Source organism: Mus caroli, unplaced genomic scaffold (assembly GCF_978045245.1).
Source record: "Mus caroli unplaced genomic scaffold, Mus_caroli_1 scaffold_6, whole genome shotgun sequence".
NCBI lineage: Eukaryota > Metazoa > Chordata > Mammalia > Rodentia > Muridae > Mus > Mus caroli.
In genome coordinates this window covers 2,281,690-2,294,402 of record NW_028227261.1, presented here as the reverse complement: position 1 = coordinate 2,294,402, position 12,713 = coordinate 2,281,690, and the positions used below count along the sequence as shown (strand labels likewise).

The window sequence follows — 12,713 nt, the reverse complement described above, 5'->3', positions numbered from 1 at the left end:
TATGTCTGTGTCTGTGTGTCTGTTTCAGTCTGTATGTCTATATGCCTGTGCCTGGAAAGAGGGGAGGTGTATGGTGTGCACACCCTGCCAATCACATGTGGAGATTAGCTTGCAGGAGTCAGTGTCCACAGTGTGCAGGTTCTCAGGTCTTCATTTCCCATTAACACAGCTCCACCTACAGACTAGCTCCCTACTAGAAAAGAGTCTTAAAGTGCAAGATGGCAGGCAGCCTAGGGTGTCTGTGTGGTGCTGGACAGGCTACCTCCTGGAGTAAAGCAGACCTGCTGTTTCCCGACAGGTGGCTGGGGCCTATTCTAAGATGTGGTCCTGCCGAGAAGATGCACTACTAGCGTTGTACAAGAAGCTGATGGAGATGCCTGTTGGAACGCAGAAGGAAGATTTGAAAAACATGCTCCGAGCATCTGTCTTTCTCATCCGAAGAGCCATAAAGGACATTGTGGTCTCAGTAAGTCCCTCAACCTGCTGTCCCCAGGTCACTGATATAACTGTGACTTAGCTTTCAATGAGACCAGGAATGAGGGTCCCCAGCAAGAGGCTGGGTAAATGACAGATGGGAGGGGCCGTCCTTACCTGGACACTTGCTCAGCTTTGCACAGCCTCTGTTTTTCCATCATCCTCAGCAGAGAGACAGAGCCCCACAGATAGCGCTCAGCTCTCCTGGGTTCTCCTGAGGGGCCACTAGTTGCCCTTGCTTCTGCAGCTCTGAGCAGGCTTTCGAATGGACACTCCAGACAGGACAGGTTGAAGACTAGGATTAGTTCAGGATGGGTAGCTGTTGTCACACAGTCAGCAGCATCAAGTGGTGAGGGAGCAGGTGGGGTGCTAGATGTGGAAACAGTTTATCGTCTAATGTTCACATTAGTTGAACTCCCCCCACACAGCTGATCTGTCTACCTCATTTTCTGCAGGTCTTTCAGGCTTCGTTGAAATTGCTGAAAATGATAATTACGCAGTATATTCCCAAGCACAAGCTGGGCAAACTTGACACAACGCACTGTGTGGAGAGAGCTATCCCCCTTCTACTCGCCAGAACTGGAGACTCCTCTGCCCGCCTCCGTGTCATGGCCTTGAATTTCATCCAGGTTGGAACTTCCCTGTCATTGTCTTATTGCTCTCTGACTCTGCCTTGCAGGGTTCTCTGAACTGCAAATCCTCAGACAGCTGCTCTCATGCTCCCCTAGTGCTCGAGAGACAAGTTCTGTGTAGACATAAGCTTTTGTTGTTGTTTTGAGACAGATTCTCGTTCTGTAATGCTGGCTGGACTCTAGCTGACTGTGGAGTCCAGGCTGGCTTCTTCAGACTCAGTGACCTCCTGCCTTAGCTTTCCAAGTACTCAGAGTGCAGGCTTAATACCACACCCAGCTTGTTGGAGATGGAAATAAGGAATGTATAAAACTAAGCAGACGACTCAGCAGTTAAAGCCATTGCGAACTCACAGTTAAGATCCCTAGAGCCCAGGCTGGAGAGATGGCTCAGTGGTTAAGAGCACTGACTGCTCTTCCAGAGGTCCTGAGTTCAATTCCCAGTAACCACATGATGGCTCACAACCATCTGTAATGGAATCCAACACTCTCTTCTGATATGTCTGAAGACAGCAACGGTGTACTCATATACATAAAATAAATCTTAAGGGCTGGTGAGATGGCTCAGTGGGTAAGAGCACCCGACTGCTCTTCCAAAGGTCCAGAGTTCAAATCCCAGCAACCACATGGTGGCTAACAACCATCCGTAACGAGATCTGGCGCCCTCTTCTGGAGTGTCTGAAGACAGCTACAGTGTACTTACATATAATAAATAAATAAATCTAAAAGTTCTTAAAAAATAAATAAATAAATAAATAAATCTTAAAAAAAAAAATCCCATATAAGTACCAGGTAGGCATGTTGTCTTGCCTCAGTCCCAGACCTGGAAGGTGCAGATAGTATCCATGGATCAAGCTTCCTAGCAAATCTAGCCAAATCAGCAGTCACTGGGACTGATTACAAGACCCTGCCTCAAAATAAAGTGGAAGAGATATGTAGGAAGATCCCTGAAATTCAACCTTGGGCCTCAACATGCATACACACACATACCAACATGCATGGACACACATGCCAACGTGCACAGACACCCACATGCCAATAGGCATGTACACACATGCTGACATGCATGCACACACATGCACACATGCCAACGTGCATAGATACCCACATGCCAATAGACATGTACACACATGCCAACATGCATGCACACACATGCCAACATGTATCAACACATGTAGGCATACCATTCACAGGAACAAAAGAAAGGGTTATGAGATGGCTCATGGATGAAAAGTGCCTGCCACCAAGCCTGAGAGCCTGAGTTCAATCCCTAAGGTGGACCCACAGGATTGAAAGAAACCTCTGTACTCCACTCTCACCCACACATGCACCGAATAAGTACAGCGGAGTCACCCAGAGGACTGTTAACAAAAAGGAAGAGGAGAACGAGAATGGACACACTGCTGTTCAGCCGTTTTCGTTCTCTCACCAAGCACACTTACTGTGGGCTGTGTGTGTGAAATATTCACATAAACAGGCAGGAGGGTTGACACACAGTTTATCAAGTACTACAAAAATATACTTGGCTTTATTTAAATTTGCTCGTGAGCCATCTAGTTCAGGAAGGTTGTTTTGGTTTCTTTCTTAGTATGAGGCAGGGTTTCCTGCATCCTGCCTTGGCCTCCCAAGCACAGGGTCACGGGTGAACCGCCTAGCAGACTCGGGGAGCCGCTAGTTAAGCTCCATAGCTAGACTTGAGAAAATCTAAGAAGTCCTTAAAGTTTGATGCAAAGTTTTGTGAGCGCATACATCTATATTGGAACGTTTTCCACTTCTCAAAATGTGAAGAATCTAAGACCTGGCTTCATTAAGAAACTTAATGTTCAGGGGAAACAATAGGAAGAACTGAAGCAAGCCAGCAGAACAGAAGCGCTGCAGTGTGCATGTAGTACAAGGCTTGCACAGGGTCACTGCTAAAGATGCATCTGCCTCTGAAAGACAGGGGCAGGAAGGTGTCAGTGAGCAAGTTGGTTTGGTTTTTGTTTTTCCTTAAGAGCTGGGTGTCACCCAGGCCACCCTCCTCTGCTCTCCCTCCACAGCCCTCCCACAGCCAGAACTGCAGGAGAGCATCAGCACACTCAGCCGTGTTAACTGTTTTACCATATAGCCCTACCACCCTTAACTCACAGCTCCCGTCTGAGCCTCCCGTGCTAGGGCTCCGGGAGCATGGCTTGCCCTGTTCGATTCTGGGTAGTCGAAAGCTTCCTGCATCTGACATTACCTTGTGCCAAGTGTTCCCAGGTTGGGCTACAAAGCCAGCAGCAGTGGTGAAGGGGCTGTTCTTCAGAAGACCGCACTGGGCTCCAGCACCCAGGTGTGACTTCTCACACCCACCCTCCTGTGATTCAGCTCCACAGGAGCCAATTCGGGTGGCATACACAGACACATAGCGCAAGTGCACATAGATACACTCACACATAAAAAATAAATAAACTTTCAAAGTCACCAGGTTAATTGGCCCTGAGCCTCCACCCTCAGGCCCACTTGTTTCAGGAACCTGCTGTCCTGACCCCCCAGAGGTCATATTCACTGTGCCTGTGTCCTTTGTACCTGAGCCATCACTCATGGCCTAAGTACAAAGATAGATTGTTTCCACGTGTCACCGCATGTGGTAAGTTCAAGAGGCCTAGGCTACATAGTGAGACCCTGTGCAGTGCCAACAAGGAAAGCAGTGGATGGGGCTTGTGCTCCTTCACGAGTGAGCACACTGGCCAAAGCACTGTTAACACTTGTGCTGAGGTCCAGCTGTAAGCCTAATCTCTTCCCAAATCTTAAACACAGAGCAGGTTTGCATTGTGCTTGAGTAACACCAAGCATGGAAGGCTGGGGCTCTTACTGTTTTCTGTAAGGTTTTCCTGACTCTCCTGTTGATCTCTGTTTCGGGTCTGTGGTTTTGCCCCCTCTCTGATTCTTTCCCAGAATCCCTAGCTCCCATTCACAGCTGGCCTGTGGCTTGCTCTGTCCCTCACTTCCCTGTTGTCTGTCTTCGGGGTTCAGTGTGATGTCATGCTAAGTCGTACTAAATAACCTCCAGCTTTTGCCTAGCAGTTAACCCACTGTGCTGTATCCTGTAGGAAATGGCCTTGTTTAAGGAGGTGAAGTCTCTCCAGCTCATTCCATCCTACTTGGTGCAGCCGCTGAAGGCCAATGCTTCTGTTCATCTGGCCATGAGCCAGGTGGACCTCCTGGCCCGGCTGCTGAGAGACCTGGGCACCGAGAGCTCAGGCTTCACGGTGGACAATGTGATGAAGGTGAGCCAGCCTCGTGCAGCATGACACTGGCCCCAGCTCCGTCTAATGAGAGCATGTGGGAGTAGCTAGGATCTTGTTGTTGTTTCTACACCAACTGGTGAGAGGGTAGAGTGCACAGGTCGCCATCAGCAGTGGGGAGCAGACCAAGTCCTCACCTGACAAGCATGAAAACCCATGAACCACACCACCACATACAACTGGCCATGCACGTCTGTAATCTCAGTTAATCCAGGCACTGCATCCCCGCCACATGGAAAAGGCAAAGCACTCACTGGACATGAGTGTTCTGTGTGCCCGGACAGTGGAGAGCTGTGGGTGGGAGTGTTCTGTGTGCCCGGACAGTGGAGAGCTGTGGGTGGGAGTGTTCTGTGTGCCCGGACAGTGGAGAGCTGTGGGTGGGAGTGTTCTGTGTGCCCGGACAGTGGAGAGCTGTGGGTGGCTCCCTCTGTGTGCCCGCACAGTGGAGTGCTTGTCTCCTCTTGGCCTCATATTTATTTCCCAAGTCTTTGCAATATGCTCAGGTCACTTTGTGCTGGGAGAAGTTAACTTTGTCATTCAGAAATCAGTAGCAGAGCTAACCCTGCTTTCCTTGCAGTTTGCAGTGAGTGCCCTGGAGCACAGGGTATATGAGGTGCGAGAGACAGCAGTCAGAATCATCCTGGACATGTACAGACAGCACCCAGCCCTCACCCTGGAGCACCTCCCTCCAGACGACAGCACCACACGCAGGAACCTTCTCTACAAAGCCATTTTTGAGGGGTTTGCTAAGATAGATGGCAGGCCAACGGAGGCTGAGGTGAGGGTGAGTAGGCCTTCATGAATTGATGAGACTGCAGTTTGTGTTTAGGAAGTGACCTGGAACATAAACCAATCGTGCTGACTCGTCCTGCTATCTCAGCACCAGGAGGCTGAGCTAAGAGCATTGCTGAGAACACTGGCCAAGCTGGGCTAGAGGAAGGAGGGGAGGAAAGGTAGGAGGGAAGGAGGGAGGGAGGGAGGGTACAATGCTACCTGAGACAGGAGCAAATGGCTAGGTTCTTTCTTGAGCCCCGTGTGGAAAAGCACAACCTGTGTAAGAAGCTGGTCCCCCGAGCAAGGCTCTGACCTGTCCATGTCCTGCCTGTGAGTTGTGACACCTGCGTTGCCCTATCTGGGAAGAGCAGGATTAGCAATGCACAAACTTTGAGTCAATTACTAGAGAATTTACTTTTAATATAAGTTATATTCTCTTTTTTAAATTATTTATTTTATGTATATGTGTACACTATAGCTGCCTTCAGACACACCAGGAGAGGGCATCAGATCCCATTATAGATGGTTGTGAACCACCATGTAGTTGTTGGGAAGTGAACTCAGGACCTCTAGAAGAGCAGCCAGTGCTCTTAACCACTGAGCCATCTCTCCAGCCCCTATAAGTTATATTCTTATCACAAAATTTAGATGCTGTAAATTGTCTCCCAGTGTCTGAAGCTACCCCAAAACCTCTTTTAATGGGGGGGAATTTTTTTTTAACCAGGCCCAGAAAAGAGTAGCCACAAAAGAAGCAGAAAAGCAAAAGAAAGAAGAGATGAAGGCTCTGCAGGGCCAGTCAGCAGAACTGAGAGAGACCCAGGCTGGAGTCCAGGTGAGGTCACCTGAGTGTGCAGGGGGGGGGGGGGGGGACAGTGAAGATGACAACCTTACTTTCTTTTGGGTTGGTTATAAGATGAATAAAAGCAGCCTGACTGGGCCCTGGGTGTCCCATGTCAATTACTAGCCTGCTCTGCCGCTGCTGTCGGGCTTGAAGGGACGGTCTCTTGCCTACCCTGGAAGTGGCCTGCAGCTGAAGGTGTGATTTCAGTCATGCAGGGAAATCTACCAGACACTGGACTTGAGGTCTCTGTGAGGGCTGTTGCGCCATGCAGTAGGAACAGGCTCTGTGTAGAGTAGAAACTTTGCTGTGCATCATACTTCTAGGTTGGAGTTGGTTTCTGACCATTAATTATGCAGTTAAGTTCTTGAAGTTAAAAGAAAAGTAGGTGGTCAGGCAAGATGGTGCAGGGCATCTTCACTGCTAGACAAGATGGTGCAGGGTCTTCACTGCCAGACTTCATGACCTGAGTTCAGTCCCTGGAACCACATGATAAATGGAGAACCGACTCTCCGAAGAGGTCCTCTGAGCTCTGTGCTTGCACCAAGGCTCACACTGCCACTGCTTATACCTGTGACCACAGTTGCTGCACACTCCAAGGATGCTGGGAAATGGGCAGAGGGCTCACTTGCTGCTCTCTACATAAATGGGGAAAAAACATGAAGTGGAAAAGCAGCAAACATGTCTAAATATATCTGCCTAAGGAGGGCTGAAGGTCCCCAGACCTTCCCACCAAAGGCTAGTGTGAGAGGAGCGCATGGAAAACACAGAGCACCAAAGGCCAGTGTGAGAGGAGTGTATGGAAAACAGAGAGACTGGAGCTGCTGCTTTCTGTCCCTGTGGGCTGCACACATGCCACATGCCACAGCTCACTCCTGATCTTTTTCTCTTTGTGTCGTAGGAGAAGGAGAGTGAGGCTGTGACGCTCAGGAATCAAGGTGAGCAAGCCCTGGAAGCACGCCTTTGCCGAGCAGGTTGCACGCACCTCTAATCCCAGCTTCAGAGGCTGGACATTCTCTTGTGAGCTTGGGGCCAGACTGGGCTACATAGCAAGTTTCAAGTTCAAAACTCTGACTCAGAACAAAACAAAGTCACTTTAGCAGGCCTGGTGCCGCATTCGTGAGCTTGGGGAGCGGCAGGTGAGGTGGGGGATGGCATGTGTCTTAGTTACATTTCGATGCTGTGATGTCATAACCTAGGCAACCTACAGATTAAAAAGTTTATCTGGGGCTTGTGGTTTCAGAGGGTATATGATGGCAGGAGCATGGCCTCAGGCAGGAGCATGGCTGCAGGCTGAAGCAGTAGCTGAGAGCTCACATCTGATCCACAGGCACAGGCAGACACAGACAGACAGACTGGCAAGCCCAACCCCAGTGACGTGCTTCTCCCAACAGAACAGCATGTCCTAATCCTTCCTGCACAGTTATACCAGCTGGGGACCGAGCATTCAGACACATGAGCCTGTGGGGACCGTTGTCACTCAAAGCACCGCAGCAAGTTTGAGACAGCTGTGAACTACATAGCAAGGCTCTCAAACCAGGGGCTGCATGTGTGCTCGTGGCAGTGCAAGGGGTGGGCAAGGCCCCAGATTTGACCCCTAGCACTGAGGAAAAAGGAAAAAAAAAAAACCTCTCTTGGCTCTGCAGCCCCAATTGAATATGAACGTTGTATTGGATGCCTTACTATTGGATGTCATTTGTAAAATGACATTTTTAAAAATGACTATTTTTTACTGAAACTTTAAACATTTCAACCAACTGTTACCTAAATTGTGCTCTTTTAATCTCCTCAGACCCTCAAGGAAGGAAAGCTGTCCTACCCAACACTCCAGAAATCCCAGCTAACCACTGCTTGGATAAGTAAGTGATGCTGCTTGGCTCTGTTGCATGGGAGGCATGGAGAGGCTCTGGGCGAGACTCCCTGGCTCTCTCTGCTGACTCTGGACCCCTCTCCCTGATCCCAAAGCCTGGAAATTGCCCTAAGCTGTTGCACATTGGCTTGGGCCAGGCTCAGCCACAGTTCCTTCTTTACCCCACAACAGTCCCCTGGGCATCCTGCTGCAAATAATGACATGCAGTATCCAGGGGCAGGTCCATTCTTTGAGGGACTGAGCTGTCCTCCAGCCCTTCTGTGATGTATGCCACCTGCAGTAGGACTGTGCAAGCAAGGCCACACCAGAGGGACCTTAAGCTCTTTATCCTGCTTGGTGAGGACCTTTCTCCTGGCATTGTGTGAGAACCCTGAGCTGTGCTGTCCTTCCTAGGAGGTGCAGCCTGCCCTCAGAGCACTGGGCATTTCAGGACAGGAGGTGTCCAGAGAATCCTCAGTCCAGTGCAGTCATGGTTGTGTGGTCACAGTAGCCAGAGCCTGGCCTTCACTCCCATCTTTTCTGTTTCATTGTAGTCTGTGTATCTTTTGTGGGGAGCGGAATGAGTCCTTCACAGAAGAGGGCCTGGACCTCCACTACTGGAAACACTGCCTCATGCTGACCAGATGCGACCACTGCAGGCAGGTCAGGAGCTGGGCATGGGCCATGGCTGCTCACAAGTCAGGTGCTAAGCCAAGGGCACAGTTAGCACACCAAGGTTTAGAGAAAAAGACCAAAAGCAAAGTAGCCCAGATCTTAGAAGCTCCAAAAGAAAAGTCAAGTGAACAGAGAAGTTTGTGCTGTTACTCAAAGTGACTGGCATGTCAGCCACCGTCTCCCTGGCCACAACTAAGGCGGCCCAATCCCACTCTGATGGCGCTTACAGCATTTGTTGCTGGAGCTCTGTGCAAGTGCAGTCCTGTGTGTGGCCTGTGCTCATGCTGGCTCGCCTACTGCCATGCCCATGCTTGCACAGACCATAACTGATGATGGCATGCCTGTCTGAGTTCAGGACTGCTGGGAACAGCCTTGTTGCTGGCCATTTCATACTGCATTACTCCTGGGAAACAAAGAGCTCTCCACTGTCCCCAGCTGGGAGTGTGACTTAGCAGTTAACTTATAGTTACTATGGCTGACTCTTCAGCAGCTGTATCACGGAAGTGTTCCCACTCCCTTACCCAGAGTCAACCCTCACTCACCACTACTGCAGCACAGCACATGTGCAGAGGACCAGGAATGCAGTGTCGAGCCTCGGGGAAGGCTAACAGGTCTATGACTGTCACACAGACCTCTCGATCACGAGGGTCATTTCTTATTTCATCATCATAACTGTGGGGCCAAGGTACTCTATGGCTCACCACAATCTCTGCCCCTGGAGGCCAATAGTTACAATAAGCCCAGAGGAAGTAGCTACACTGCATCTCCCTCCAAGGCTCACCTTCTTCCTGCCCTCTTCTGCTATGTTCCCAGAGCCTTGTGGAGTGGTATAAATTATTCCCTTCAGGCATATTAAGATTGCCCCTTCAGACTCCAGCTTTATACAGCTCAGCCTCAGTTGCAGATGGCTCTGATTACCCACAACAGGCAATGCAGCTGCTTCTCCAAGACACTCTTTTGAGTCTATGTGTCTGAGGTCAGGTTCTGATTTGCTGTGTGGATTTTCCTGGGGGATATACAGAAACATCTGTTCACTCCTCATAGGACACCAACAAAACACAGCTCCATCTAGCATGGTGAGCCGGTGAGGTTCCTGAAGCTACTCACACCAGCTCAGGGAGAGCTCACAAAAGCTGTGCCAGTGTGCTGGGAGCCTGCTCGGCCTGGAATGGGCTTGAAGTGGGACATAGTGTTGGATGTGGCTTTAAAGACAGATGGTCTCTCACCTTCTAGCTCTCTAACTACACTGAATGCTTGCTGATAACTTCTAAAAGAGTCTAAAAACTTTCTTGCTTATTCTATTGTTTTAATATCGCTGGCTTCTTTTCTCTCTAACTCTGTGCTTTATTTAACTCTTTATGCTTAAATAAACACTAGAGAAACTTAACTCAAACTCTCTTTCTTGTGCTTTAATAAGCACTGATGCCTGGCAGCTAACACTGCTGTTCAGCAGCAGGGAACTGAGTGAAAGGATTTGCTGCTGGGGCTCCTTTCTCGGTGGATCAGCAGAAGCCTCTTAGGCTAAGTTGTGAACCAGAGAAGAAGGAAAAGAAAGAATTGTCTGTTCTTAGCCGGGCGTGGTGGCTCACGCCTGTAATCCCAGCACTCGGGAGGCAGAGGCAGGCGGGTTTCTGAGTTCGAGGCCAGCCTGGTCTACAAAGTGAGTTCCAGGACAGCCAGGGCTATACAGAGAAACCCTGTCTCGAAAAACCAAAAAAAAAAAGAAAGAATTAAGATGCTGTCTACAGGCAGATATTCACAGACACATATACATTCAAACATTCATATGCCCACTCTGTGGCTGGGCCTGACCGTCTGTTATGATCAACCTCACAAGTATTCATGCATGTTTATGTATATATATATATATATATATATATATATATATATATATATATATATATATATATATATACACCTACATACGTACATACAGAAAAAAAGACATACACATTGGGATGGATGGATGGATGGGTGGATGGGGCAGAATTCCCCAAGCCAAACCATTCAACAAACAACTTTGTTACTTGATTTCTTTTGTCTTTTTATACCTTCTTAGACAAAAAGTTCTTTAGAGAGATAAAATGTTACATAGAATGGGTGTTACAGAAAGATGGTGATATTAAATTCAAAGCAGTGTTTCATTATAATATACTCATTATAAGTTCAAAGCAATCGTTTTTACATGGCCTTGCCTCTCATAGTGTCCACCTGTGACTTTATCCTTGGACCTAAATGGTTTTCCCTGGACACAAATTGCCCCAGGTCAATTTCTCCTTTTAAGGTAATTATGAAAGCTCATTGTATTTCTTATTATGCAGTCTTTACTTACTGTTATGAGGAGTGGGCACATTGTATTCTTGATTCCATTTTTATTACATCTTTCTAGCAACTAAGACGTCTCCAAAACCTTTCTCCCTAGCCGGACACTCTCCAAAACCTTTCTCCCTAGCCGGACACGCCTTTAACCCCAGCACTCGGGAGGCAGAGGCAGGTGGGTTTCTGAGTTCGAGGCCAGCCTGGTCCATAAAGTGAGTTCCAGGATGGCCAGGGATATACAGAGAAACCCCGTCTTGAAAAAGCAAAAAAACAAAACAAAACAAAAACAAAAACAAAAAACCTTTCTCCCTAAAATTAGTTGAATCAAATCAGGAATTCTATAGAATCATCATTATCTATTTGTCTATATTGCATCACTAGAAGATAGTACATCTTCAAAGGCCTGTAGAAATCTGCTCAAAAGGATGAGTCAATACCTAGCACTTGTCATATATTTAATAATAACATATTAATAGCAAGAATCTTTACTCAGATTTAATCTTCTTGACCCTGCCTAGAGAAGCAAATCTATTTGTAGATCTTAGTCCACGGCAGAACCATCTCAGGAAGATCAGCTGCTAGATTTTAGCTTATCTTAAACGGCTCTTGGCACCAGTGGAGTGTCACCTTCACTTAGCCTTCCATTTCCTATGTGCTACTCCGGAGCTTCCTCGGGGTGGCAGTGCAGCTCAGGGGCAGGAGCAGGAATGGTGGGGGGAAGCTCTGGTGAAGGCTGAAGCACCATCCATTACCATATTCCAGGCTGCCAGTGTATTGTTTTTTCATGACTTTGTTGCCATGACAACGGGTTCGTGATGAGCACATCCATCTCTGCGCTACAGTGGCCATGGTCATGGCCACAGCACCACACTGGGCTGCACATCTAGCCTGGTCCTGTTGGACAGGCTTTTGCTACTGAGCCAGTACCTGGAAACCTTGCAGAGACCTGGCTACCTTACAGCTCACAGCAATGAGAGAGAGAGCACCTCTGTTCTCACCGTGCTACATGTACTCACTGCTCGTGACTGGGGTGGGCATCCTCGTCCACTGGGCACTGGCCATCTTTGCTAGGCACCTGACCTGCCTTCCCTCATTGTCTGCCATCTCTGTCTTTTCATTCCTTGCTATCTTGTGAATGGTCCCCTAACAGTCTTCCTAGGCTTCACGCCCTGCTCTGCTTCTCTCCTGCCCTGGGCCTCCCTCTTCCAAGGAGGAAGACAAGATGGGGAGTGATCTGCTTCCTCTGCCACAGGGAAGAGTGTGAGAGGGCGGGGCCTCCCCTGTGCACACAGGGAAGAGTGTGAGAGGGTGGGGCCTCCCCTGTGCACACAAGGAAGAGTGTGAGAGGGTGGGGCTACCTTGTGCACACTCAATCCTCCACCCGGCAGCACAGATTCTAAAAGCCCTAGGTGGACAGCTGGCCTCTGCAGCAGTGTGTGGTGCCCTGGCTGTGTGGAAGGTGTTCTTACTGAGTGTTAGATGTGCACATTGTAAAAAGTCCTTGGAGCCAGAGCCACAGTGGACAGTCTAATCAACTGCAGTCCCATCCCTGTCATGGCCTTTTCATGGCACTATGGTGATGCGAACAGAAGGACACGGGGTCTCTACAATGTGTGTGAGCACAGCCCTGAGGGTTAAAGACCAGAAGGACCCAGAAGAGCTGCCCTGGTCTGTGGGTCCTGCACTGCCCTATGGAAGTCACTCTGCCTTCTCTCTTGGGTACAGGTGGTTGAGATATCCAGCCTGACAGAACACCTGCTGACAGAATGTGACAAAAGGGATGGATTCGGGAAGTGCCCCCGCTGCAGCGAGGCCATCCCCAAGGAAGAACTTCCTGGGCACATCAAAACTAAGGAGTGCAGCCGTGAGTGCCACCTGAGTCCTCC

The 12,713-nt window shown here is 49.0% G+C and overlaps 1 protein-coding gene across 1 annotated transcript in view; it reads left to right on the top strand.

Annotated features, from left to right (window-relative positions):
- Nucleotides 1–12,713, top strand: part of Cep104 (centrosomal protein 104) — a 32,652-nt gene that overhangs the window by 13,620 nt on the left and 6,319 nt on the right. Inside the window, exons 11-19 of the mRNA XM_021160383.2 lie at nucleotides 299–466; nucleotides 930–1,103; nucleotides 4,178–4,354; nucleotides 4,950–5,156; nucleotides 5,871–5,978; nucleotides 6,886–6,922; nucleotides 7,777–7,843; nucleotides 8,388–8,496; nucleotides 12,553–12,691. Coding sequence (XP_021016042.1) covers nucleotides 299–466; nucleotides 930–1,103; nucleotides 4,178–4,354; nucleotides 4,950–5,156; nucleotides 5,871–5,978; nucleotides 6,886–6,922; nucleotides 7,777–7,843; nucleotides 8,388–8,496; nucleotides 12,553–12,691 — 1,186 coding nt within the window. The remainder of the gene's footprint in view (nucleotides 1–298; nucleotides 467–929; nucleotides 1,104–4,177; nucleotides 4,355–4,949; nucleotides 5,157–5,870; nucleotides 5,979–6,885; nucleotides 6,923–7,776; nucleotides 7,844–8,387; nucleotides 8,497–12,552; nucleotides 12,692–12,713) is intronic.